Raw genomic sequence first — 26,812 nt, 5'->3', positions numbered from 1 at the left:
TGTCTATCATGGAAAACAAAGACCCAGTTGTATCAACACTTAAACGCGCATTTAACTTAAAGTATATGAGCAGTCCCTACTTACCTCAATAGGTTTGGATTAGAGCCATTATAATTACCAACCATGAATCTCTATTAAGTGCAGCACTGTTCTTTCAGGGGCATTTATGTGGGTGTTTGTATAAAAACACTGTCAAAAACTAAAGAACACCAGTAAATATTAAATGGCAACATTCAGGTTCAAATGTAATGAACTAATTTATTTTTTTTAACACTACATCCAACTGTTTTTCACCACTCACAGATGTCACTGGAACAACTTGAATACAAAAAAATTGCCTAAGAACAATAAACTACACAGACCAGCTAATATTGATTGCTTTTAAAATGCCCCCTGTTAAACTTAAATAATAGCCAAATCTCACTGCAGTAAATGTACTTTTATATCATTAAATACTAATTTAACAGAAACGTGACTGCGCAGTGAAAAACACGAAAATGCTGGAAAACTGAAAGATTGCCCTTTTTTTTTGCCTTATTCTTCCTGTGCATTATACAAGTCTCCAAATTAACACCTGAAAGAAGAAAACAATAATTTCATATTAGCTGGCTATGTAGTCACACAAGGCAAAGCTGGGGCTAAGCTTAACTTTAATACTCACTTTCCAAGGCCCGTGAGAAGGGAGACTGCAGGACGCCTCTCACCACAGGCTCTGGCCACCCTCGATGACCAGGTTGTGGCCTGTCATGTAGTCAGAGGCTTCGGAGGCCAGGTAGACCACAGCAGCCTGCAGGTCTGTGGGCTGGGCCAGCCTTCCAGCAGGAATGTCAGCCAGCCAGCGCCGCACCAGCGGCCGCAGCTCCTGCGAGCGGATCAGCGGCGTGTCGACGATGCCCCTGCAGCGAGCACACCGACCAAGGGTTTAGCAACGAGTCCTGCCCAGAAGGAAAGGCAGCACCTAGAGGTGTTTTATGTTAATTCAGAATGTTAATTCAGAAGGAAAGCAGGGTAACAGCACAAAGGAGATGAGCACATCCAGCCTGCTCTGTCCTCGCTGAAAGTCACAGTGCAAACTTCCATAGCGCTCCTTTCCTATCATCGCCTTCCGCTGCTGATGGGCAGCTCAGGAGTTTCCTTTCAAGTATGCATACACTCACACGATCTTCTCAGCTAATAGCACAACCCCTGTACTTTCAGGTTACCCATAATCACCAATTTAAATTTCTTTTCCAGAAAACAAGTACAGCATTGGAAGTGAAAGTGCCTTGAATTGGGTCTGTCATGGCTCTTGGGAACTGTTGTCCTTCCACCAATTTCTCATCACTCTACAACTAATGTCATACAGTGTGCTTGTGTACAGCCCAGAAACTGAAAACAGGCCAACTCCCCATATGTTAAACAACAAGGGGAACAAAAGCCAGCACCCTTCTGGGCACCAGAGCCTTTTCACACAAAAAAAGGAGGGGCAGAGATAAGCACAACACACCCAGTGTGATGCCCCTTAAACCAACAACTGACAAATCACACTGATTTACTTGTCATGCCTCTTTTACATTAATGACTGATTCCACTATTTATTAAAACTCTCCTAAGTTTGGTTTTTTTCCAGGTGCCCTAAAATGCTGCAGGAAGCACAATGCAGGGCAAAGATTTGGCTGGCTTTTATGACTTTAACTGCAACTGATTTGTCATACTCCTCCTTAACAACATATTTGTATTTTGCAAAATGTATAATTTTTTCAGCCCCTGAACAAATATATTTACATAACTGTGTCTAACGAGAAATTACATTTAACTTCTCAGAAATGACAATAACTAAAACCTGAACTGCCAATTCCACTTCATTAGTGTGGTAGAAATGCATTCCAAATGTTAATAAAAATTCCAACATGCTGATAAATTAGCGCTTCTAAGGAGCATGTGACACCTTGGTTAACATATTCAACCTCAATTATATTTCTCTTCAGCACCCTGTTATCTGGAACCTTTGCTGGCAATCAGAGGTGCTGTTTTTCAGCGGCCAATTTTCTAGATAATGTAGCTTATCAACACTGTGGGTAAACTTGCCAATGAAATCAGGCTGCACTGAACCACACACACGCTAATTGCATCTCTTTTTTATGCATATTTACAGACTGTCACTTCAAAGAAATCAGTGGCCCATTGAGGCAGCCAGTTAGCTGGAAGAATTGCCTCTTGCAAATGAAAATTAGCAAACAAGCTAGTGATAAATATGAAATGAACAAAGTATAAAAATACCCGTTTTGTTCTGAAACTTCATCGGCATCCCAATTTAGACTTCCAAGGAAATAATTTTTTGAGACAGACTGGATTCTGGGTATGAGATTTACCTTTTGTTTTAAATGAAGGCTGAAATCCACTATTTACTCTGTTATGAAGTGGAACTAATTCAGATTTTCCCCCAAACATTTCTGTTCGCACTAATCAGGCAGGATTTAAATATCAGCTTTATATTTTATTGTAATTGTCAATAAAGAGCAGAGCAGTTCAGAAACACTGAGCGACGCAGCTCACTTAAGTTCTGGCAATGTAGTAAAATCAAGCACATTCCAGTATAGGACTGTGAATGCTTTACTTATTTCCTTCAAGCGGAGCCCCATAGTCTCCTTTGCTTTTCTAAACTCTTCAAGAACTGGTTTGCTTCAGAGAGAAACGTGCTCTGAGCAGCAGACATGAAATATATTGAACTCCTTTCCCTTACGTGCCTCTCACTGAGCTTACAAAACCATCACCATCGTCATCATCATTCTGGCTTTACACTAGCAGAGACCAGAATAAGATCCATATGATTTTCTTGTTTTTTTCATTTACAGATACATTTTAACCTCAAGGGAATGCAGATTAGGGAATAAAACACACAGTCCTCCAGCACAACAGATTTTGCTAAAAAGAGGACGTTTTTCAATCTGTTATGAAAAATGATCTTTGGTCTGATCACTGCAGTCTGTGAATCACCATGCTGTGCCTCTTGCTGGACCTTTCTTTAGGTTCACTCCACGTAGCAAAAATTTAGATGTGAAACCAAACTTCACTACAAATTTTTGTTATAGAAATGAGAAAAAAATACAGCGCAAAACTTAAAAGTTGCAAACACACATACTGATGGCACTATAAATATTAGGCATGTCATTGATACTACACATCTTCTGGGAAAGCTTGGTGCCAAGTTGGGCAATTTAATGTTGTCGAACCCTTTTAGGCAGATTTTAGTTGGCTCCTAACCAGTTCCAGCAAAGACAACTGCCAATGCATTAATTCCCTACCTCATCTCGTATTCAGTGCTGAGCCTATCAGTACTTTTCTGTTGCATGTCAATGTAATATCAAACTGCTGGTTTCTTAATGTTAGATATGAGCATCAATATTTCATTATTGATACACAGGACAATTTTGGACATGAAGGAAAAAAAAAGACTGCTAAAAAAAAAGGAGAAAAAAACAATTGCCTGAAACATTTCCACTTCGAGAGACACATTAAGAAAAATATCACTTACCAGATACTTAACTGGAATTGTTACGTGCACTCAATCCCCAAATGAGAGCAAAAAAAGATTCCATCTGTGTGTAACTTGATTTCTTTCAGATGAGTTATTAATTTGAATGAGTTAAGTACACTCCACTTAATCAGGAAGTGTTTAATCACAAGATCCACTTAATTGGGACATCTCCCAAGGAATTAAGATTTAAGTCCAAAGATACTTACCAGCAACGACTGCTGCTTAATGGGGATAGTAATGCTGCTTAATTGGGATGCCTTCAGGTGATGCTGGGGTGCTCCTTCACCTGCCAGCTCTGCCTCTCCTTCCCCCTTATGGGGTGTTCCCCAAACCTGCAGTGATCCTGCTCTGCCTGCTTTCTGGGGTTACAAGCCTGGGGCAGCACTGTGTGGCTGCCTTCAGAGGAGCAGGGCAGGATGCTGGGCACACAAAGGCTCTTTGCCCAGCAGCCCAAACCCAAATCCCTGCAGCCCATCAGGAGGGAACATGGTTCATCCCCCAGGGCTGCAGGCCTGGCTGCGAGTTGACCTTAATATCAATTTCCACCTGCCCTTCCCAAAGATCATCACATAATGGCATTTCATGTCTTGCTAATCAAGAAGGCAGTAATTAGCCAAAAAAATGGACATTGATTCAGTGTAATAGCTGCAAAAATGACGTGTTCAATGCTGCACATGCCAAAAACCAGACACCTTTCAGAATTTCCTCTTCCATCACACCCAACACACTTCCATGTCCTGGAACCAGCAAAGAGACTAAATCCTATGGGCAGCTGGGCATCAGTCAGTGCTCTGTAAAGTTCCCTGATTACACTCTCTGCAGTTCAACCCCCACATCCATTTCAGGAAGACTCCAAGACCACCTTCATTTTTTGGCATCAGCTGTGCAGCAGGCTATGAGGTGATGGCACTGGAGGGTGGTGCAAGCACTGAGCACAGGTTCCACGACAGCAACAGCATAAGTCAGCCAAAGCATCCAGGGAATCTCAGCCACCTTCTCTCCCTAGGCATCAGGTTTGCCTGGCCAGCAAGAGAAGCCTGCATGTTCAATTTTATAAAGGTAATAAATCATCCTAAGGACTCTGTCATAACATTTTATGCATTGCTAACTTTTATGCATTGCTCTGCATAAGTTTTATGCACTCATTAAGAAATTAAGTTGATAAAAAGTGACCAGATAGGAAGAGGGGGAAAAGGCCAAAAGGTTTGCATGGTGAAATAATGTTTAAGGCCAGACTGGAGCATTTGAAGCTTCAGACAGAGGCACACTGGGAGTGCCTTAAAGCTTTAATGCAACCATGACTGGGAGGGGCAAAGTACTTAAGGACACAGATATTTTACTTTTCCAGATCTTGGGTACCATAATGCCTTATATCTACATCTGTTCTCCTCAGACTCCTTAAAATCCCATCCTGTTATAAGATGACACTGAGGCTCCTGCTGGTGCTGGGTACTCAGATCAAGCGAGTCAAAGCTGTTCCTGGTCCTTGGTGAGTCACATCAAGAGACAGTGACACTAGTGGGGTCCACAGGTCTGGGGATGGGTCCAAATGTGCACTGAAATGCAGGTTCACATCTCACACAGACAGGACTATAAATGTGAATAGTCATTCACTCAGAAGCAGAAGTGGGTTTTGTTCACGTGATGAGGGATCTGAGCTCCATGAACTGCTGCAGGCTCCTTCCTCGTGCCCAGGGGTCCCTGGGCAATCCCATCATGAGGGACTCAGCCAGAGCTTGGAGGCTCTGTGAGGGAAGTTCTGCTGGTCTCCAAAGCAGCTCAATCCAGGTTCCCACCTGCATTAGGGAAAACTGTTCTGTCCACAACAGGACACCTCAAAGACAGCAAAATATTTGTTCTCCATATGTCCTTCCTGGCTATTCCTCCAAAAAGGCAATACATCACCCCCTTTTTGTTGTAGAATTTTGAGCTCAGAGCTAGAGTTTAAGACAGGTAGAGATGATCAAAGTGCAACCCTGTGTTGCCTTAAAAATTAGAAAGAAAAGCTGTCTATTTTTTCTCCGTGCTCTGGCAACTGTCTCCAGAAATATAACTTCTCTAGAAGTGAGTGCTTGCTTCCAAGCTGTACAAAACAATGAGTTTTGATCATTTGGTAACTATTTTTTAAATTTATGTAAGCTCCTAGGAAATGGGTAATTCCTCCTGTAAGAGCCTTCTCATCCATAATTGCTGTGAATGTGGCACAACTATCCCACCTCTGCTGGTGCAGATTACCCGTATGTTTTCAGACACAATTCCTGCCAGGTCCTGCTGAGCTTCCCTAATTCCCTTCATCTCCCCAGCTCCCGAAAGCCAGTGTAAATTCACTAGTGCTAGTTGTAGGAACACCATTACAGTGCTGCTAGCACGGGCATGGGGAAAATCCCATTAGGAAGTAAGATGCTGTTGAAAGAATCTGTGGATCACGTAGAGTGACGGCTGGAGTCTCTGGTATAATTAGTAATAAATAATCATAAGGAAGACAGCTAGCACAAGCAAGGGGAGAGCAGACCAGCGGTAAAAACAGAAGCACTTGCCATTAAGCTCTGTGATTTTTTTCTCCCCCTCCACTTTGTGGATTAAAATATGTAATTTGTTTTCCCTAATTTGATCTACATTATTATCTTCATTATTACAATTTAACTCCTGGGTTAAAATCCTGCCCTTCTTAGTTACTCTGATTGACTTCAATGGTCTACAGAATTTGACCGCTTCCAATTAACGCTATCCACTTGGGTTTCTGCTCAGCACTATCATGCACTGCTAATTGTTTAATAAAATGACTGGTTGGGCATGTGTGTGAGAAACAGGGAGAGACAAAGTGGATCTGGTAGGAAAACTTTTCTTTGTGAATAAATACCCTAAAACATAGAGCTTGAAATCTCCAAAAATAAGGAAAATGCAATTTGTAATAAATAAATACATATATATTTACAAAACTACACCAGGCCTCCTGTGTCTGTTGGAGCTGAACAGTAGCTCAATAACAGCAATAAAATGTAGCTTTTAAATACAAATATGTGCCTACGTATTTGTATCAAGTAAAAAGGGAAAAGAAGTATTGCCTGTTAAGTGTCAAAAACCCTTTCTTTAACCACAGAAGGCTTGGACAGACTAAGGAAATATTTCATCTGGAAGGGAAATGCTAAAAACTACCCTTCACATTATTAGAAAACCTATTACCAAATGCTAAAACCTCTGCTTAAATCCCTGAGTATACACAGCAACAGAGCAGGCTCGGTTCTAAGTATTTAAACCTTTGTTAAGGAAAAGACAACATAAAAAGGGTTGCAATCCACCTGCTAATTAGAAACTTTATTTGCTGAGATAGTGTTCATTTGAGCTTTGTAGAACATTTCATTCCCTTTGTAGTTTCAAAATGAGACTACATTTTACTTACGGGGAAATGCAGTTGACTTTTACTCCTCTGTCAATCCACTCGGTTCCCAATGTCTGTGTTAATTTTACGACCCCGGCTTTGGAGGCGTTGTACGCCAACTGCTTCTGTGGGTGAGGGACTACAAGGGATTCAGAAGAAGAAAATTATTTATTCTTCCCAAATTAAAATAGCTCAGGCACTACACAGACAACTCCCTGCATTGAGATGAGCTATTTGCCCTTTTCCCAGGTACCAGGCAGGAAGCAGCAAGAATTCAGCCACCTACAACACAAACCCCTAAATATGTATTTTGCCATCTAACAATTTTGTCTCAGCAGATGGGCTGCTGGAAAACAATGGTGAAAATAAAAATAAAGACATTTAAAAGATCCTATATTTGGGCAAAGAAAAAGCTGATGTATTAAACATATATATGCAATACTTGACTGCTCTGAAGAAAGATAAATAATCACACACATGCACATCCATATATTGTACACATATGCATGTTTATATACTTGTGCACTTTAATACTAATAAAATATATTATAATATAATTATAAAATATTATATAATCAATGATATAATGTCTGACATATATATTCTGTGTTATGTAATATATTAATATTATTTATAATAATATGTGGTAGATAATATGTGATAGCTGAATGTAACAGTAAATTGTTTGATATGACATTATATGATAGAATATGATATAAGTGCATAAGAGATTTTATATAACATATTATATATAGCTTCTTGGAACAAATTATTCTCCCTAATTTTTAAATTATCCATAGTCTGAGGCAAACACATCTTATGATCTAATGAATGTTTGTGTGGATGTGAACACAGGTGCATCCCAAAAATTCAGAACACCCACCACTTTCAAAATCTGAAGCTTTTGAAAATGTTTCAGAGATGTCACATGTCAGTCAAAGACAGAAAATGATCAGCTTGCTAATTACAATGTTCAAGCTTGTTAGTGCCGTGTGCTCGGGTGGCTCTGCCCCTCTCCAGCTCAGTGAAAGCTACTTAAGGACAAATCCCCAGTGGGTGTAAAGTGCCTTAAACCCACAGGAGTCAATCCAAGTCAGTCCAGGTGCTGGGATTCACACCCACAAAGTATCTCTCCTGCCATTAGGACTTCATTATAGAAATCCAGTGCAAAGAACCCATCCATAATCAGCTCTGTATCAGCACAGAGCTTCACTGAGCTGCTGACTCTGATGGAGGGAGAGAGGAGGAAATCAGGGCAAATATCTGTAGTCACAAAGACAGGCAATTCCAGCCTGTGGGGTTGGATAATGCTGAACCCTGGAAGAAAGGGAATCACTGGATTTGCACAGGGTTCAGCAGCCAAACCCCAACTCCCAGCATTTTGATAAAAGCACATAAGCAGCACTAGCACTGGTAGCTGGCATTAAATTGGTCTCAATAAATTAAGCTGATGCATCAGTTCTATATCACTCCCACCCATGGCATCCCAACACGCCCACTACTGATTTTATTGACTTAAACTCTTGGGTTTGAATATGTCAATGTAAAGGGTGGAAAGAAGGCAATAACTGAGTTACCCAAACTCTGAAAAAGCCAAAAAGCCTTGCTGCAAATCACTGAGTATGTGGACAAGGACCTTTGCCTTGAACAGAGGTGTTTATGAATAGATTTAAAGCACACACATGATGGCAGCAACAATTAGAGGGTTTTTTTTCTGCATATGCTGCAGGTTTGCTCAGAATTCAGAGGCCTTTTCCTTGCTAAAAAGAGTGTTCCCTACCATGGCCCTCCTCTGCCAGCATTTATTCTGTGCTCTTTTTCGTTCAATATGAAATAATTTGCATTTTGACCAGCAGAACTGCCTTGCCCTCAGTGTGTGCCTGCTGCCCCCTGACGCAGCGCGCCGTGGGGGCTCTCAAAGAGATGTGGAACGTAATTTCTTGATTAATTGCCATGCATCAGCTCCAAGTTACATACAACTTCGGTAGTTAACCTTGTAACCTCCCAAAAGCAGTTCTTTGCTAAACTTTCCAAACATGTCTGTCTGTGATAAATCATTTTGGTGGTCACTTGCTAAGAGGAGAGGAGTTCTGGCACTGGCTCCGCACCTACAGTGCATGTGGGTGAGAACAAGTTGCTGCAAGCCACGAGAATCAGCTTCTGACTTGGGTGATGAGACACAGCTATCAAAAGTCTTTCCATGGACTTTTGTCTTTATAAGAATATCTGAAGAAGGTAATTAGGAGCATGAAATTTTCCCCTGCTGAGACACTCAGCCCCTCTCAACTGGAAGAACTCAAGGAGAAGCCAACAGGTGCTGTGAATCTCTGGCGTTGGATGGGATTTCTGCAGCTAAGCATCCCCTGCCACCTCCTCTTCCCTCACCTAAGGTGGTCTTTTACAGAGAGAAGAGCAAATCTGTAACCCTCCAAATTCATACCAAATGGGGCTTGTGAATAAAGCCATGCCTCCAGCAGTGTCACCAAAAAATCTGCATTGCTAATGCTTCTGAGAAGGACACTCACTCCTATTCAAAACAGATGATAGGAGAAAGCAGATAAAAATTCTGCCAACATTAGCTGTATTATGTTTTAAACACCTTTGTTCTGACTTTGGCTGGGGTTTTTTTCCCAGTAGATTCTCTCTCCCATCCTTGGGGGAGAGAGGGAAGGGCTGTGGGGTTATACCACAACAACCTGACACTGCTGCTGCCCCCTTGTTTGGTGCATCAGGCTCCCAGCCTGACCTTGAAGCAGCCACACAATATTAATGAGAGGTGCCCGCAGAGCAGAGCAGACCACTTCCCACTGAAGATATTCACTGTAAAAATTACAGCTCTGAGTTACACCTGTGATAACGGCACTGCTGCTGGAGCGGACGCCTGGAATAATTCCATTGGAACACCAGAATCAAAACGCACATATGCAAAATGTATGCAGCTTATCTTCTATTAATTAAAGCTGATTCTGAGCAGTGTATCTGGAAAAATCACAAACAAAAACCTCCCTATCCTGCTAAGTGTCTCCTCATTTTCCTGTATTTCTGAGGAAGGACTCAACCTACAACAACAACAAAAAAAATATCCCCTAACTATTTCTAGAAACATTTCATACTATGCCAGTTGGCCAACGTACTTAAATAACCAACCAACCAACATATTTATTTAACATTCAGCAGATGGACATGATATGAACATCGTGGTTTTCAGTCGTAGTTTCATAACTACTAGATTTTCTCAATGCCAAGATTCAAACAGGTTCAGAAGGTAAACACATCTCTCCATCTCTTAACTTCTGGCCTAGCATGCATTAACTTTCACTGACATTTAAATGCATCTTGGGATGACCCTTCCAGGTTGCTCTCAGGGCTGCTTTCCAATGTTCCTTTCTGTTCCAGGACAGGTACTGCCTTCAGATGTGATCCCCTGGGCTTGGCTCACCAGCCCAGGAGGTGCAGCTCCAAGCTGGGGCTGGGATGGATGCTGGGTTGGAATGGCATCACCACCCAGCTCAGCAGAGCTGCGCCAAGCCCCGACTGAAAAGTTGGAAAAAGCCTCTGCTTAAGCAGAGCAGACCACTGCTGGGCTGCAGCAAGGCTGGGAGCTGTGTGCCAAACCAGCAGATCCCCAGTTTGTGCCAATTCCCAGAGCTTCCTACCTTTCTCCAGGATGGACTACATCCCAGGAAATTTTGCTTTGTGACAATGATGTGGATGGTGACAGCCCAAGCACAGACCAGAGCCCGACTGCTCAGAGCAGAGCAGGAAAGCCTGAGGTATTTGAAATTTAAAGCAACACAATCTTTTCAGAACTACTTTTCTTGGGGAGTTTTTGTAACTTTACAAAGTTGGGATGAAGGGGTGGTGCCTGTGTTTAAGCATAAGTAAAACAGCTGGTAAAGACACTTGAAAAAATATTAACAACAACATTATAAATGGATTTTTGAAGAACCATTTAAAGTTACTGTGCAATAAACTGAGTAGAATGACATTGAATGTCAAACTGGGCACAGTAAAAATAAACATTATTCCAAAGGAAAATAAAAAGACTGCATATTTATGTAACATTCAGCAGATGGACATGATATTAATACAGGGGTTTTCAGTTGTACTTTTATAGCTACTAGATTTTCTTGCCTAACTTGGCAACCCAAGGCACCATTTGATTTTTGGATTTGGACAATACTGCAACAGATGTCCAGACCAATAAAATAAATTCCTAAAGGGCTATGCTTAATTTGTGTAATTGATCAATTTTTGTTACATGGGCTTCAGCTCAGCAGCCTTCCAGATTAGCTCAGCAGTAGGGATTTCATTCCATATGTTACAATGGTTTATTGGTCCTTTTGATGACACTGCTGATTCAGCAGCATTGGTGCAGGCACCTGTTGGCAATGAGAATGTTATAAAATCCATGGGTACCAGGGCAAATATTGGCACAAAATCCTTTGGGTGGCTTGTAAGCATCTTGTGGGCTCAGCTTCCCACATGCCAAGGAGTTTGCCTGGAACAGCCTGGAGGGAACAGCACCTCTCCTGTGGTATCTGCTCCAGAGTCAGAGAAGGTGACTCCACCTTTTCTATAAAAAGTAATAAGTGCTCTAAAACACTGAGGACAGATAAATGTTGAAAAATGATATCAATAAAAATTTTGTAGTACATTTCCTCTAATATGAAATGTCAGTGATTTACTCCTTCCCAATACAGGTTTAATTGATTCAAATAGCATCGGTAGTAATTAAAATATGGATTCTGAAGCACAACTGTTAGCTCTCATCACTCACCTATTAAACTTGCCATAGATGCTGTGTTAATTATCTTCCCATATCCTTGATTCAGCATAATGCGGCCTGCAGCCTGTGACAGAAATTAAAGGAAAGACCAGTGACCCTTTCTGTGATTGTGCTAATAATGACATGATAATAAATTAGTCTTTTCAGAAGAGTTGATGTGCTAACACATTTTTTTTAAGTACCTGATATAAAAACTTGGTATAAAAATGGCTGATGCAGGGAAAAATCCCATTGCCATTTCACACCTCTCCACTGCTGGCAATATTTTTTCAAAAAAATCACAAATGTTGGGAATTCCCCCCTCCAAGCTTTCTGGTTTTTCAAATAACCACCCTTCAAAAAAATTTTGGCTATTCTTTAATGCCTGGGCTCGGGTTGCCAATAAGTACCAGCTGCTTTTGAATGTATTGACCAAAATCTCTAACTAATATGAAGCAAATCTCTTCTAAACTCCACCAAAACTAGGACCAATTCTATTGTGATAATTATTAATAAAGTGCTATTATACCTTGAGATAAACACTTAGAATATTAATACCCATTTGCAAAACTAACCAGTGCAGTATTTCACACTTACTTGGCAGCACAAAAATAATCCTCGTAAATTAACATTAAAAGTTTTGTCCCATTCCTCCAGGGAAGTCTCTTCACTTGCAGAGTTCAGATTGATTCCTGCATTGTTGCATGCAATGTGGACTGTGCCCCAGCGAGCCACAATTGCATCCACCATCCTTTGCACATCCTCAGGCTTGCTTACATCTGCTGCCAGGGCAAGGCTTTTAACGCCTGCATAGAAATAAGAGTGATGGAGTCAGCACAGGAATTCATGGGGGGAAAAAAAATTCGATTTTATGATTGTTTTTTAATTCATATATAGAGATATTTTATATATAGCTGTATTTTATACATACATGTGTGTGTGCATATATTCCACCTTAATTCATTGCTCCACCAATAATAGCAAAAGGTGTGTTTGTTACTGCAATACCATTATAAAGTTGCTGACTGCTGCGAGGTTCGCTGGCTGGAGAGCAGCCTGGAGCCCAGGTGTGGGAGCCACAGCTGCCACTCGGGCAGGACGAAGCGTGGAACACTGCACCATCTTCTGTCCAAACCCTCAACTGCAGCTTCCCCAGCTCCCAGCCGCTCTACAGAGCCTTTTCTTCTGCCAGGTCCCCCCCAAAGATGCTACAGAAATCAAATTAATTTGTCCCAAACTGCTCTCTGGGTGAACTACAGCATGCAGAGAGATGGGAGACTCAGACAAAACCAAACCAATTTTAGTGGGAGCTAAGTGGGAATACCTGCAGGTGCACAGGTATGGCAGTCATAGTGACTTATTTACTGCAAATCACACTGCCAGAATAATGCAGCCATCTGGAAGTGATTTGCCAAATTTAAAATATTAAGAAGTTTTGCATTTTTTCCTAAAATAATCCAGCCATTGACTTTTGCACCAGGGCTGATCTGTAAATAACTTCATTTAATTTGTTATAAAAATCAGCTTTAAATAACCTTATTGTTAAACAGCATAAGAAGTCTGCTGAGGCCAGGGGGATTATACCAGACCTGATGCCACTGGGATTATACCCATCCTCAAAAGCAAACAAGGCTACACCAATAAGGGCTGTGGTGAAATGGGTCTTAATTAAGGAAGGAAGGAGGCACCCACTGGGGTTGGACTATGATCAGCAGTCTGGGTAAGAAGTTGCAGCTATTAAAGCAAGATCTTTTTCTTCTATATAAATGACAAATTTGTTCCACACTGATACCTCTTTTAGATCATTCTGATGAAACATTTAAAAGAAGGGATAAGCCTTTTCCAGGAAGACTCTCCCAAAATGAAGCTGAGATAGAGGCTTCCAGGAAAGCAAGGCAAAGCAGGAATTGCCCAGTGGTGTGTGAAAAAGTGGCAGGAAAGAGGCTTTTGCATGGAAAAGCTCCTCCTCCTCTCCAGTGCCTCCAGGAGCCTGTCAGAGTGCACAGCCCAAAGTGATGCCACTCTGGGGTGCCAGGGCACAGGAGCTCCTGTCCCCTTTCACTGATGACACCATTCTCTTGATTTCCATGGCAGAGAAAAAACACAGACAACTAAAAAATGGATGCAATGCTCTGCCACAAAACAAGACTTCTTATTTTATGGCAGGTTTTATGCTAAACATGCTGAAAGAATAAGAATAGCCAGACAGCCCCTGTTGCTACTCCTAATTGTTATCAAGACATGTAATTCACAGGGAGTTGCTGCAATCTTCCTTTTTAAATTTACAGATAAAATGGGTGCAAGTGTGTTACTAATGGTAACAGAAAGACTCTTCACCTGCCCTCCAACTCTCACCCCATTTAAAGCTTCATCTTACAGGTCAGTTTATAAAAATGAGACAAAAGGTGCCACATGTGAGTGTCTAGTGAAGAAGCAGTAAAACCACACTCACTTCAAACCAGAGTCCCATACTCCACCTTAATCAATTCATCTGATATTCCTGCACTCTGAGAGGGGGGAGGAAATCACTTTCTGTCTCTCCACTGTCCCCTCAAACCACCTGTTAAAAATAACAAATAAAACAAACTATGGGGAAAATAGCCTTAAATCTATAGACACAATCAGAGGCAAGACACCCAGCACAGGATGATGCACAGGATGATGCCTCTCCACAGTGCTCAGCTCACTTTTGTGGGGCTCACGGAGGCAGGTTTGTGATGAGGGGGGCAGGAGGGGAGCCCAGGGGCTCTGTGCTGCAGGCAATCACTGTGCTGGATATGCCTGAGGTGTCCTTCTGCAGGGACACACACACGTCCCCTGCCACAGGCTTCATCTCTGGTCTCTCGCTATAAATGGAAGTAACATGTTGCATATAGACAAGAAGATCAGGAGTGACATTGCACAAGGCATTTGCATAGTTTACAGTGAAAATGCACATTTTAAAAATCCCATCAGACTAATTCTTCCCTTAGGGTACAGGCAGTGATTCCCCCTGAAGACAGAGGTGTGTGTAGTGGAAGGTAACCCTTAGGATTTTTTGGTTATGTTTCATCATTTTTGGTTCTTCAGTCAGGATCCATTAGTAACTGTTGAAAAAGGTATTCACACAGGATCTAAAAACAAAGAGCCCTGCAGCCAAGGGACGTACACCCGAGCTGTCTAACAAAGCTAAAACTGAGATCACAGGCGTTCTGATGTTTAAAACTCATCATGAAATGATGGCACCATCCCAAAAGGCAGGAAAGGGCTCCTTGATATAAGAAGCAGAGCAGCTCTAAGCAAGCTAAGCAAAATGTTTTGAAAAAGTATCAGTATGGGAATGACTTGGGGCACTGAGCTTCCAACTTTGAGTTAGAGATCTACAGCCATAGAGGGGGAAAAAAAATCACAGCCCCTTTGTCCTTATTACAGCAGGAAAAATAGGTATTAATGTTATGATTGCTTCAATTTACTCATGTGAATATTTTGAGAGTAAAGCTAGCTGAACCTTTTTGTCAAAATTTATTTCCAACAGAGCATGATACTTCTTTGAAGCCAAAATGTTTCATGGAAACATTGATTTCAACAAAAAGTTTTCAAGGGAAAGCTTCTGAGGTCCAGGCTAGAATCTCTAGTTACCTCTGGAGAGAAAGAGATTGAAAACCTGACCTTTTCAGATCCTTTCCAAAAACGGGCATTTGGATATAATTCCCTTTCACAAAAGCTTTACAAAGTTTGGGGGTTGTTCCAACAGGGAACGACAATAAATTCAAAACCTCAAAACCCATCATGAGATGGAAGAGATGTGCCCTGACCAGCTGCACTGGTCAAATTGATAGATAATATTTGACCTCAAAGGATAAAGATGTGTAAAGAGTGAGAAGTGAGATTTTCTTTACTTTAGACTGCAATAGTATTTGCTATGCCTCATGACCTCTATGACTGCATTTTGGAACAACCCCCCACCTCCTCCAGACTGGCAGCCCACTGCTGAAGGAGCAGAGATGTAGGGCAGCCATTGAAGGGTAGATGATCAAACTCCTACTGAAAATGCCCTGGAGATGAGTTAAGTTCATTTTCCAATAGGCTGTTGGCATCCAAAATCTCATGGCTCTATCAAGTAGCCCATTTCTATCTGAATAGCTCTGCTTGATATGCAGGATCTCACAGGGAAAAAATGTCCAAAAGGAGAGTTAAGGTGTAGGGCAGAGCCACTTCGTGCCAAAACCATATGGCTCTGGTGCATAAGAGAGTGAAAAGCTTTAGGGAAGGAGGGACTGGATGACTAAAGAATTTGTAATGAGAGCTGGACACTTTCTTCTAGGTCATTATTTGGGATCAGAGCTTTAACCATTGCACTGACACGCCATGTGAAGTGTCTCCTGCTTAGCAGAGCTTGGGTTGTGCAGACAGGGGTGTTTTGTCTTAAATGATCTCTGGGGAGCCTCAGGATGGTATCCAAACCAGAATGACACCAATCTTTGTCTCTTCCTGAGACTGGGTGATATAAATACATCTGCAGGGGCTGGTTTTGCTGGAGAATATGGTTTCTAATGACCCAATCCTTTGCAGAAGTCAGAGTGGAAACAAATACTGGCGACTTTATCCATGTGGGAATGTGAAAATATCCTGCATAATTGTCCATCTTTAGAGACAATGAAGTACTGAACTTTGAAGAAGGCTCAGGTGCAATCTCACAGAAGAATTATAAAATGAGTAATACTTCCTTTCTTTTATCATTAAAATTATATTTCCAGTTTTCTTTTTCCCCTTTACAATTGCAGTTTAGCACAGCTCTAGGGGGAAATTTGATTTTATGTTACATTTTCTGTTTTTACTGCTAAAACAGAAGTGGCTTGTGGGGGGTTTTACCTCTTATTTGGGATTTTACTTATTATGTCTATTAGTATTTTGTTCCCATATCTGACCTTGCACACATGTTTGAAGGAGGACTTGAAAAATTACTTGCCTTCAATTTAAAGAGCACAGTGAGAGATTCAGACTGACAATACAACTACCCTGTTTGGGGGTTTTGGCTCGTGGTAAGGAAGAGGGTCTGGAAGAGAGGGTAGGTGAATTTGTGGCTGCATCTTTCATTCATCCAAACTGAAGCCTGCCTGATTTACTTTGAGCAGCACCATGTCTGTTCAGTGCTGGTCATACAGATCTCACTTGTACAAGGTGACTCTTCTCTGTTCTTGTCAGCCATGGCTCACCACTTTGGACATTTTTAGTGAGGAATTTTGTTTGGATCACTTTGCCTCTCTAGAAGAGTTTATATTGATAAATAACTCTCGGAGATGATGTGATATCAGTGACTGCTGGCACAACACTGACAGGGCAGGAGAAGCTTTGTGCCTGTGGCTTGAAAATCCTCTACTCTAACCACTTCCCCCCCAGGGCTGGATGGGAGGGGATTGCTCTACAGAGCAGTGTCAGGTTTGAAGGAGGAAAGCCACCCATTCCAGCGCCCACCACGCTCAGTGCTTACCTTTGAGGCTGAGCTCACATGCCACCGCTTCTGCCTTGGCAAGGACCAGATCCACCACAGCCACTTTAGCTCCAGCTTCCCCCAGGGCATGGGCAAAGGCCCTGCCAATTCCCTGCCCTCCTCCTGTGACATAGGCGACCCTGCCGTCCAAGCGCAGACGCTCCAGGATGCGGCGCCGGTTGCAGCCCCAGAAAACCTCATCCTTCACCACTTGTGTCTGCAACAAGAACACAAACACCCTGCACAGTGAGGGGCAGAGCTCACTGACAGCTGTTAAGGACTCTGCTGGTGAGAACGAGGTGGGAGCATGAGCAGGGATCCACGTTTTCTTGGCCCATTGATTAATACAAAAAGCATCGCTAATTCAAGCCAAAAAGCCCCCTTATCCATACAGATATTAAGCTCAAACAGAGCACTAAGGTGCCAGACAATGGAGCAGAAGGGCTGTGCTTTAGGGAGATGCTACAACCATTCAATTTTCAGGAGAACAGCGTATGGCATTTCCTAGCCTGGCTTGGGTACAAAGTCTTAGAAGTTGACTGATTAAGCCTTCCAGTTATTTCATCCCCAGGGCCCAATCTTGCCCTGAGGCTCAGCTAAGAGGCTAAAAACAAGGTTCCAAAGGCAGGATTTGGGTCAAGTAGAGTGCAATCAAAATATCTTCACAAGGCTGGTGCACAAATAAAGATATCAGCCAATAACTTAAACCAAGCTGTCATCTGATCAGCTGCCATACATCATTTCCCCCCAACTGGAATCAAAATGCAAAATACAAGATGTTTAAAATATTGAGTTTGAAATGCCAGGAATTACCAGTGGGCGTAGCTTTGGGAGTGCTCAGAAACTGCAAAACAACCAGGATGTTTGGGTCTGGGTTTACTGAGGTAGGCCATTATGATTCCAGATGGGAATTTCATTACAGCTGGATGAGGCCCACTACATAAAAAAGAGACATAAAAGCACCATTTTTTCCTTAGGACAAACAAAATGTAAGGCCATGAAAACATCTAGCTCAGAGAGCACATGAGGGCATCCTGTGCTGCCTTTGAGCAAAAAAAATGAACTATTTCGGAAATGTTTTTGTTCATTACTGGTCCTCAGCTCCAAGCTCCATCTTCCCACATTCCTCTGCATGGGAAGGATGGGAGAGCACCAGGCACTGAAACCTGGTGGGCAGTACACCAGTCCTTCCAAAGACTCATCACAGGACCAGCTGATCTGAAAGGCTTTGCAAGGAATCAGCATTTATCAGCTTTAGTGCAACCCTGGACTGGAGATGCTAAAAGGTGCCCAGCTCTAAGCTGCTAAACCCATGATCACAGTACCCCATGTTTGGGTTCTTGCCATCAAATTCCTGAAAATTGTTTTGTCCCTGTCCTTGGCAGAGTCAAAATTTTCCCAGAAACGCTCACAGAGAGGAAATACCCACCTTGGACTCAGTCACTGCAGCTGGAGGCACAGAGCTCCTTCGGATGAGGCTCAGTCCACTCTGCACAGGCAAAATCACCTGCAAATAGAACACAATTCTCATCTGCTTGGTACCTGGCTTTGTCACCCAAATTCCACTGATATGAAGGATAATCCTCAGGCCACAGTAGGTTTTCCCCTACTCCTATTCTTTAGCTGAAGCTCCCTCCAACACAAACATATCAGGCATTTGTATTTACTCCCATTCCTCTTCCAAACTCACTGCTTACACAAATTCTAGGGGAAAAAATGCAATCTTGTCTCTCCAGTTTCTAAAATCACAACATATTTGTGCATCCTATTACTTCTTCTTTTTATTCTCTTTGCTGACTCCTGTTGTGCTGGTGATGCCCTATAGCCCCCAGAGCCTTTAAAGCAGAGTGGTGATTCTTTAGTTGTGCTGTAGAGCTGATTATTTACTCTTAAGTGCTCTCCTTTTATCTTGCCTTTAACACACTATAAGATGTAGACAGAGCAGGGACCACTCCTGAATATAGAGACTCATACCTAGAGCTCAAGTGAGGTGAATTATAATAAAATCTGAGTTCATTTTAGGTCCTTTGGATAATGGCACCAACAAAAGAAGCATTTTAAAGAGTACTTTGCAAAATCCATAGATACAGCACTGCAGGCACCTTAACCAATGGCATTGCACTAACCTGCTCAACACGAGGATCTGAATTAATCACTGCATTTAATTTTCTGACAGCTAGTACATTTTCATCTGTTACATTCTCCAGGTAGACTTGTCCTTTCATGAGTGTATTCTCTACACAGATCACTGCATCCATGCTCAGCAAGAGGCTATCCATGACAAAGCTGTAGTACTGAACAGCATTCCTTTGATCAGCATCAATAAAGACTACATCAAAGTGCTCGTCCTCAGCATGTAATGCCTGGAAAAAAAAATATATTAGAGAAAACACTAATTATTTACCTGAAAGTTTAACATGTTGCCATTAATTTGTTGTTTATATAAACCCCAAACCAGACAGAAACTTGTTCTTTTAAGGTAACACCGCTAGAAATGCTTCTGGAGATCTTGGGAGTTTTCCATGCTTTACAAACAATTCTTCAGCAATGAATCTCTGAACTTCTCAAGGAAAATCAGAATATAAAAGAGGATGGCTCATCCCAGCTTATGGGACGAGAGTCACAGCAGAAACACCTGCATACCTTGAGTCAAAGTAAATTGATCCATCAGGGTAAGACTGACATCAAACCCTGACACTGAGGTGCTGCAAGAAGTTCTCTCTTCTCAAAAGAGCAACTATCAACAAATTGAAGAGTGGCAATTATATCGGTCTGGGGAAAAAAAGAGGCATAAAGCAGATCTGGGAATTGCAAAGTAGTGTGTCCCACTTCAGTAGCAGGAAAAAGGTTGAAATCCTAATTAATATAGAATTATAAAGCACATGAAAGAACAGGTCATGATAGAGATAAAGCAGCACAGCCCCTGTGAAGGAAAATGATGTTTCTTTAATCTAAAAAAATGCTTTGGATGGCTCAGCAACAGAGAGGATAAAAGAGAACTGGCTGCTATCATCTAATTGGATTTTCAGAAATGTGGCACACCTTCCCTCCAAGCAGGCTGCTGATGATAATGTATAAAAGTGTTGATGGATGACCAGATGGGAGCCTTTACAGCCTTCTCCTGTGGCAGTTAATGCACTCGCTGCCCAAGAGGCTGCTATGGAATATTTCAGATTCCATCTGGGACTATTTAACTGCATCTGTGTGTGTTGCAATGAAACAACAGCTCATCCACCTATCTCGGCGAGCAGAAATGCTTTCAAGTCTTTGCATTTCAAGGGAAAAGAGAAACAGTTCTGTTTTCCAGAACTCACTGTCTCTACCACGACTTTTAACGGTGTTTCTTGCATCCAGATTTCCCTTTTGTGTTTAGAGACGTTGTGATGAGCCATCCCTTGGGATGCACCAGCAAAAGCATCAACAAAGGCAACAGAATGTGAAAAACTGGTTTGGTTTTGGGAGTAAGTAAGGTTAATGGCTCCCAAAGAGAGATTTCAGGAGCCTTTCTGAGGCAGGAGGGTGTGGATCAGACAAGGAAATCGAGGAAAGCAGATCACTGAAGCTCTGAACTCTTTTGTTGTGCAAACTGGTGTCATTGTGAGCTGGTTAGTGGTGGGGGAATTAAGCTTGGATAGTCCCATTTAACTGTGGATGCTTGTTAGCAGAGAAACTCTGCTGAAAGCATTCACGAGCCCACATTTAGGACACATTACACCATAATGAAAGAAGACCTCAAGGCCAAATATATGCTGGTTTGTTAAAAATGTAGTAGAAACTGGGACATCTGGATTCCTGGGATTCATCTTTTCATTTCGTGACCAACAAGAAAATCTTGCCCTGGCTCCCTCTTGAGCCACATTGGTGGAAAGCAGCAGGAACATTTTTGGTACTGTGGAAGAGTATCTTATGTCAGGCTGCACCTCAGTCAGTCTGTCCAATGTAGGTACTTCAGGAAGGGGCAGAGGATGAAAGCTGGGTGCAGGAGCCCATCACAAAGAGAAGGTAGAGGTCTCATTCCTCAGGGAGAAGAGCCAAAGCCAAATTCAAGTAATTATCATGACTTATCACCACTTTCTGACTTGTAACCTTCCTGGGTGGAGGAGGTGGGGGGCAGACATTCAGAAACAGATGTGGCCATCACTGAACATATGTTACTCCTGCTCTGTGGGATGGCTCCCTAATGAAAAAGAATCTCACTTTTATGCATTGACTTCATTAGGTCCATATGGAGTTGTGCAGCTCTCTGGATATTAGCTGGACTTCTCATTTCAGCCCTCTTTCTGTACTGCCTACCTGCTGACAGCTTATCTGTCTCTTATCTGTCTTCTGATAGAGATAAACCACCTTTCAACATCACAGTGTCCATCCCAGGAGGGTGCTTGGGTTGGATGTGTAACCACTGCACACCAGGCTTGTCCTTGGGTGTGCCAGGCCATGGTTTCTAAGGCATTCCTCTTCTGCCACTTCACTGAGTCCTGAATGGCCATCCAGAAAGGTCACTTGGGCATTCAGATACCTGACACATGGAAGGAATAACCTGAGTTTGTCCTGGGGCCTGCCAACGGCTTCTTGTTTCCACAGCTTCATAATTGCTGCTGGGTTTTCCGTATTTAGCTAGAAACAGCTCCAGGGCTACAAGAGGAATCCATGAAATTCCTTAAACCAGCCTTACCATTAGAGCAGCCTCTAAACAGCAGGATAACAGCCACAGGGAGAGGAAAGTCCCTGTTTCCTGGAGCCCCTTGGCTAGCAATACACAGGTCACCCAGGCAGGTGGCCACCATGGCCAGGGCACCACACTGGAGACGGTTTCCTCACTGCCAGCACCCATTGCTGAAGAAAAACAGGCAGAAAATTAAAAATCTGCTCTAACTGCAGAGCCAAGCACTGGAAACATTGGTACAGTGGTGGAGAGGATAACTCCATGCTGTCCAGTATGGATGAGGGAGTATAAAATAAGGGATTGACACCCTGGCTCTCCCAGCACAGACTGGGCCGGGCCCTGCCTGGGATCTCACAGCACTCTGGAGATGCCATTGTCCTTTGCCTGGAGAGGCAGAGCCCAAATGCCTCCAACTGTGAGGAAAGCTGAGATCCAGAAGGAAATAATCTGCCTGCAAAATATCCTGCTGAAACTAATTTCCTGAGTGTTTACAGTGCAATCCCTGCTCCTTGCTACAGAGTCATCATAGATGGTAACAGATGGCAATAAGAGTTTTAATTCAGAGCAAACTTGGCTAAAATTAATGCTTTTGCTTACAGTGAGTCATTAACTTCCTTTCAGATTAAAAAAAAAAAAAAAAAAAAAGGTGTAACACTGCATTCCATTGAGGAGATGTACCAAAAGTGACCATGAGAAAGGGCACAGCAGCACTGCTGATGGATACAGCAAAAGATCAGGGAGAGGACATCCCGAATAAAAACATGAATGAATCTTCTGCCAAAGCTCAGAGCAAACCTGATTGGAGTCCTGATCAGAGACAACACTCTCATAAGGCACATATAAACTCAATCAGAAAAAAAATGACTGCCCAGTTCCTATGATATGGATCATACAGTCAGCATATTTGTAATAAAGATGTACTCAAAACTTATTACCTTTCCTGTGCCTTGTTCTTGACCTAAATGTAATAGCAATCCATCCTTGGGGTGCACAGAATACATGAAAAAGTACAGTTTCCTTTTAAAACACCATTAGAATATTTTACTGTGTGTGGACATACACTCTTGTTACTCCTAAATGCTATTCTATTGAGTACAGTTTATATTCACCAGCAAAGCGAAATCTCTAGGGAAGCCAGAGAGGGAATGCAATTTCTAGTAATAACAGCTCACAACAGTGAATACTATCCACTTATCCCCACAATTTCCAGCTATTTTGGACTCCTTTCTGAATTAACCTTTCATATCAAAAGGAGCAATTCTAGAGCACACTAGAGACTCCGACACAATTTCATGCATAATTTATTCACTCAGTTCAACATTAAACGCAGAGTCCTTGACTTTGTCAAGGTGGATTCTGTTGGCAGACTTCACAAGCAGCAAAACAGGAGAAATGAGATCTGCAGCTCAACCTCTTCACCTATTCTGTCTGCTAACAGGAGGGAAAAAAGAAGAAAGCAAACCCCGACATGCTTCCACAATGCCCTGCAATCAGCAGAATTGGCTGCAAACACCGTGTTATTTTTGTGTTGCATTTTCAATTTTAAAATGGAAATATCAAAATAATGGATGGGAATAATTTCCTGATAGTTTGCATTCCCTCCAGACTCAATCCTGCATCCATTGTTCATCAAAAGTCCACTGGGATTTGAAGGAAGCTCTTTGTGCAGGATCAGGCTCTTGCTGGCAGCAGATGCATGGCAGGGCACATTACCCAGGCATGGCTCAGCAGAGTTCAGACTTAAGGGAAGATTTGTTAGGAAATGTTTTTAAACACTGGCCCAGGACATGTTGAATAGGTAGCTAATTCCCACCAAAGACACCTGCACCTGAGACTGAACCTGAAGAAAGGCTTCCCCTCAGTCCACATTTCAAAATATTACGTAGAATTCCTGAGGCCCTTGGGCACAGAGGGTTGTGTTGTGGTTTGTGTGAGCTCTGTGCTCTGCTGGGGACCTCACCCAGCTTGGCAGTGTCTGTCCCTCATGCATGGGGAAGGTGGAATTTATCACCATGCCCTCAGGTACCAAGTGAACCCTACCATGCATTTGAGCTCTCTGGCTCCTGTCTGATACTTAGCATTTACAGGTGCAAATCCCTGATGTTTTGTGCTGGCTGTGATCTGGGACAAGAGGGAGGGAAACAGGCCAACCCCACCAGTGCTGTGTGATAAGGCAAGGGAGCACCAAGAGGCTTCAGAGAGCCTGGCCAAGGTGCTGCCATGGACTGCTGTGCTGCCTTTGCTCTGCTCTCTGCTTGCTCCCAGCCCTGCTGAGCCATGGATTTAGGTGAAAGAGCCAAAGCCACAGGGGTGACATAATGGCCCCACTGTCAAAGATGCACTGGCACAGATTTGCTGCATCCTTATGGCAACTGCTGCAAGATCTGGCAGCTTCCTTGTAAAGGGCAGAAGCAGTTGTGGGGGCAGCCCTGGACACATCCTGCAGCACCTGGATGATACCTGAGGCTGGGATGCAGCTCCTGGGTAGCCTACCTTTACACCAGAAAGGAGAGGTCATACTCCTTCTGACAGTTTGGACATGCTGAATCACAGCTTCATGCAGCAGAGAAGGAGTTCCCTGACAGGTAGTTAATCTACAGACCAGATGACATTTTCCTGCTTTAAATGGGCCAGGGCAGTGAGGCAAATCCTGCTTCCAGGAGTTGTATTACTGCGAAAATTTGAGGAGCAGCAGAGAAGCAGAAATATTGCCTTGCTGTACTCAGCTTAGAAGTAAGATTCAGCCATCATCACCAAACAAGGAAGCTGCATCAGACACCTCCAAAGAGCAATTGGTGGGTGACCAGCTCTGCCCTCTAGTTTCTACAAAGGGACTAGAATGACACCTAGGGCTGCAGACTCTGTAGGCAGCAAGGACAATCCTCACCAGAGTCCAGCTCTTCTAAACCTCACTGTGCTCCTCAGCAAATGTTAGCCAGCTCTGCTCTAGACCAGCCTCCCTGCAGACCATGAGGGATTGAAATGTTCTCCACCTCCTCTGTGAAGCTGAGCTGTGAGAGCCCTGCTGTGCCATCCCTCCCCCATCTCCTGCCTTGTCCTCCTGCCTTTCAGCTGCCCATGAGGCAGCAAAGGAAGCCTGCTCAGTCTCCAATCTACGCTGGTCATCTGGGAGGGGAAAGGCAGCATGCTGTCCACAGGCTGAGCCTCTTCCACATACCCAAGCATTCCATGCAGCTGCCACACTCCAGCTGGGCAAACCTCAAGAAGCCCAAAATGTAAATGCACCAGAGAAGCCACCAAATTCATTGCTTCAGCATTTACAGCCATTGTGGATTAAAGCTGTAGGACAATCCTGACTGTCCTGATACTGATGACAAAACGCCTGTCACACTGAATAGCAAAAGTTCAGAGCCCAGTGCAGAAATCCTGCACAGAAAGGTGTCCCCATGCTGGGAGCTCTCCTGCCAAACACGAGCATCTCTGTTCCCAACAGCTCCAAGAGGTATTTGAAGTTCTGAGCACCTGCAGAACTGGGGTCAGGATGTGCCTTCATGTTGCAATTGGAGGATATAAAATCAATTGCAACATTCTGTTTTAAGGATTTAATTTTCATGTCTTTGCTCCCTTCTTTAATCTCTACACAGCATGTACTCTGCCTGCCTCTAGATATTTTAATACAGTCACAGTAAGTCAGTTGCACAGAATGGGCACTAGGGAGCAACAGCAATTCAATTAATTTCACACTCACTGCGGGGAGCTGGGATTTTAAATGCTGCACATTGCAGGTGATCTGTAACATTTCGTTTTTTCGTATACTTGCAAAGCTCTTTGTTTCTTTCTTATCAAACTTGGAGGTCATGAAAACCAGAGGTCAGAAAGCTCCTGGCCATTTCATTTTAGAAATAAATATGGTGCCTGCTAATGCAAATAAAGTTACAATCAAGCTCACACTGACACATCCTGATTGAAAATGAAATCAGATCAAATTGATTTGTATTAATAATAGAAAGGCTTTTTAATGAACCTGGTATGGGCACCACCTGTCTCATGCTGGACCCCCAGCAGCATCCTGGAGATCCACAAACTGGAATTAAATGTGAGCTGCCAGCAATCATAAGATTTCTCTGTCTTGGAACAAAGTGACTAGTCAGAATGAAACAAGTACAGTAGTTATTTGTCTGAGGCTAATCACATTGCTCTGGAAGTGAGAAAGTGGGGTCTAATTCATCTAAGAATTTGCTGTGCGGAAAAATAGTGAGAGGTTTGGCAGAATTGGAAACTTCTCCAGGAGTTTCCCAGCTCTTGTGAACATTGGGAGCAAGCTGTCCTTCTCAAAAGTTGGCTCAGCAGGGTACAGATCCATTCTTCCTGTTTGTTATATTTGGAATTAGGGACCCGAAACAAAGCCAACCCTTGTTGAGTTAAACTGCCATTGAAGCCTACCGACCTACATTGAGAGCCTGTGATCCCTCTGATCAAAAAGCTGCAGGATTTTAGTTAAAAGGGAGAAAAACTGTCTTGTGTGACAGAGCTGCCCCATCATACATTGAAAATAAGAAATAAGTGCAAGAGTGTGTTCGCACATTTGCAAGCAAGCCAGAGCCACCACCCAGCATCGTGTGCGCAGGAAATAAGACCTGCCTGAAATTCTTTAATGTGCTCTTCACAAGAACTCCCAAACCCCCTTTCCAGCTGATTTTACCTCCAAGGTGTCTGCCACTGGTCCCACTCGCAGGCTAATCTTTTTGCCATCTGAGGAATAATCAAATGCCTCCTGGCTGTTCACTCCAAGATACGGCTCTTCTGCACAGGCAAAGATTTTGCCATTGTCTGGCAATTCCTCTGCAATAGCAAGGATACTGTAACCTTTAAGCTTGCCAATTAATAAAATCTTCCTGGCTCTGATCATATGGACAAACATCCTAAAAATTTGGCCTGTGGAAAGACAAGAATGAAAATTTGAAAATAAAACCATGAGAAAGACTATACTTTGTTCACAATGAAAATTAAATGAGCCTTTTAAGTGATCATTTAAAAAAACCCTAATCTTAAAA

General features: G+C 42.7%; 1 protein-coding gene across 1 annotated transcript; it reads right to left on the bottom strand.

Annotated features, from left to right (window-relative positions):
• Nucleotides 1–349: 349 nt before the first annotated feature.
• On the bottom strand, nt 350–26,687 carry LOC129124766 (D-threitol dehydrogenase-like). The gene is made up of 9 exons (XM_077184750.1): nt 26,461–26,687; nt 19,261–19,497; nt 18,564–18,641; nt 17,135–17,351; nt 12,262–12,470; nt 11,677–11,749; nt 6,918–7,035; nt 662–896; nt 350–574 (listed from the first exon to the last, which is right to left on the bottom strand). The coding sequence occupies exons 1-8, from the start codon at nt 26,677–26,679 to the stop codon at nt 701–703; spliced, it is 1,347 nt and encodes a 448-aa protein (XP_077040865.1). The 5' UTR covers nt 26,680–26,687; the 3' UTR covers nt 350–574; nt 662–700.
• Between the last annotated feature and the right edge of the window lie 125 nt (nt 26,688–26,812).

The sequence above is a fragment of the Agelaius phoeniceus genome, chromosome 11, assembly GCF_051311805.1.
Source record: "Agelaius phoeniceus isolate bAgePho1 chromosome 11, bAgePho1.hap1, whole genome shotgun sequence".
Taxonomy (NCBI): Eukaryota; Metazoa; Chordata; class Aves; order Passeriformes; family Icteridae; genus Agelaius; species Agelaius phoeniceus.
This window is presented reverse-complemented; position numbering and strand designations above follow the sequence as displayed.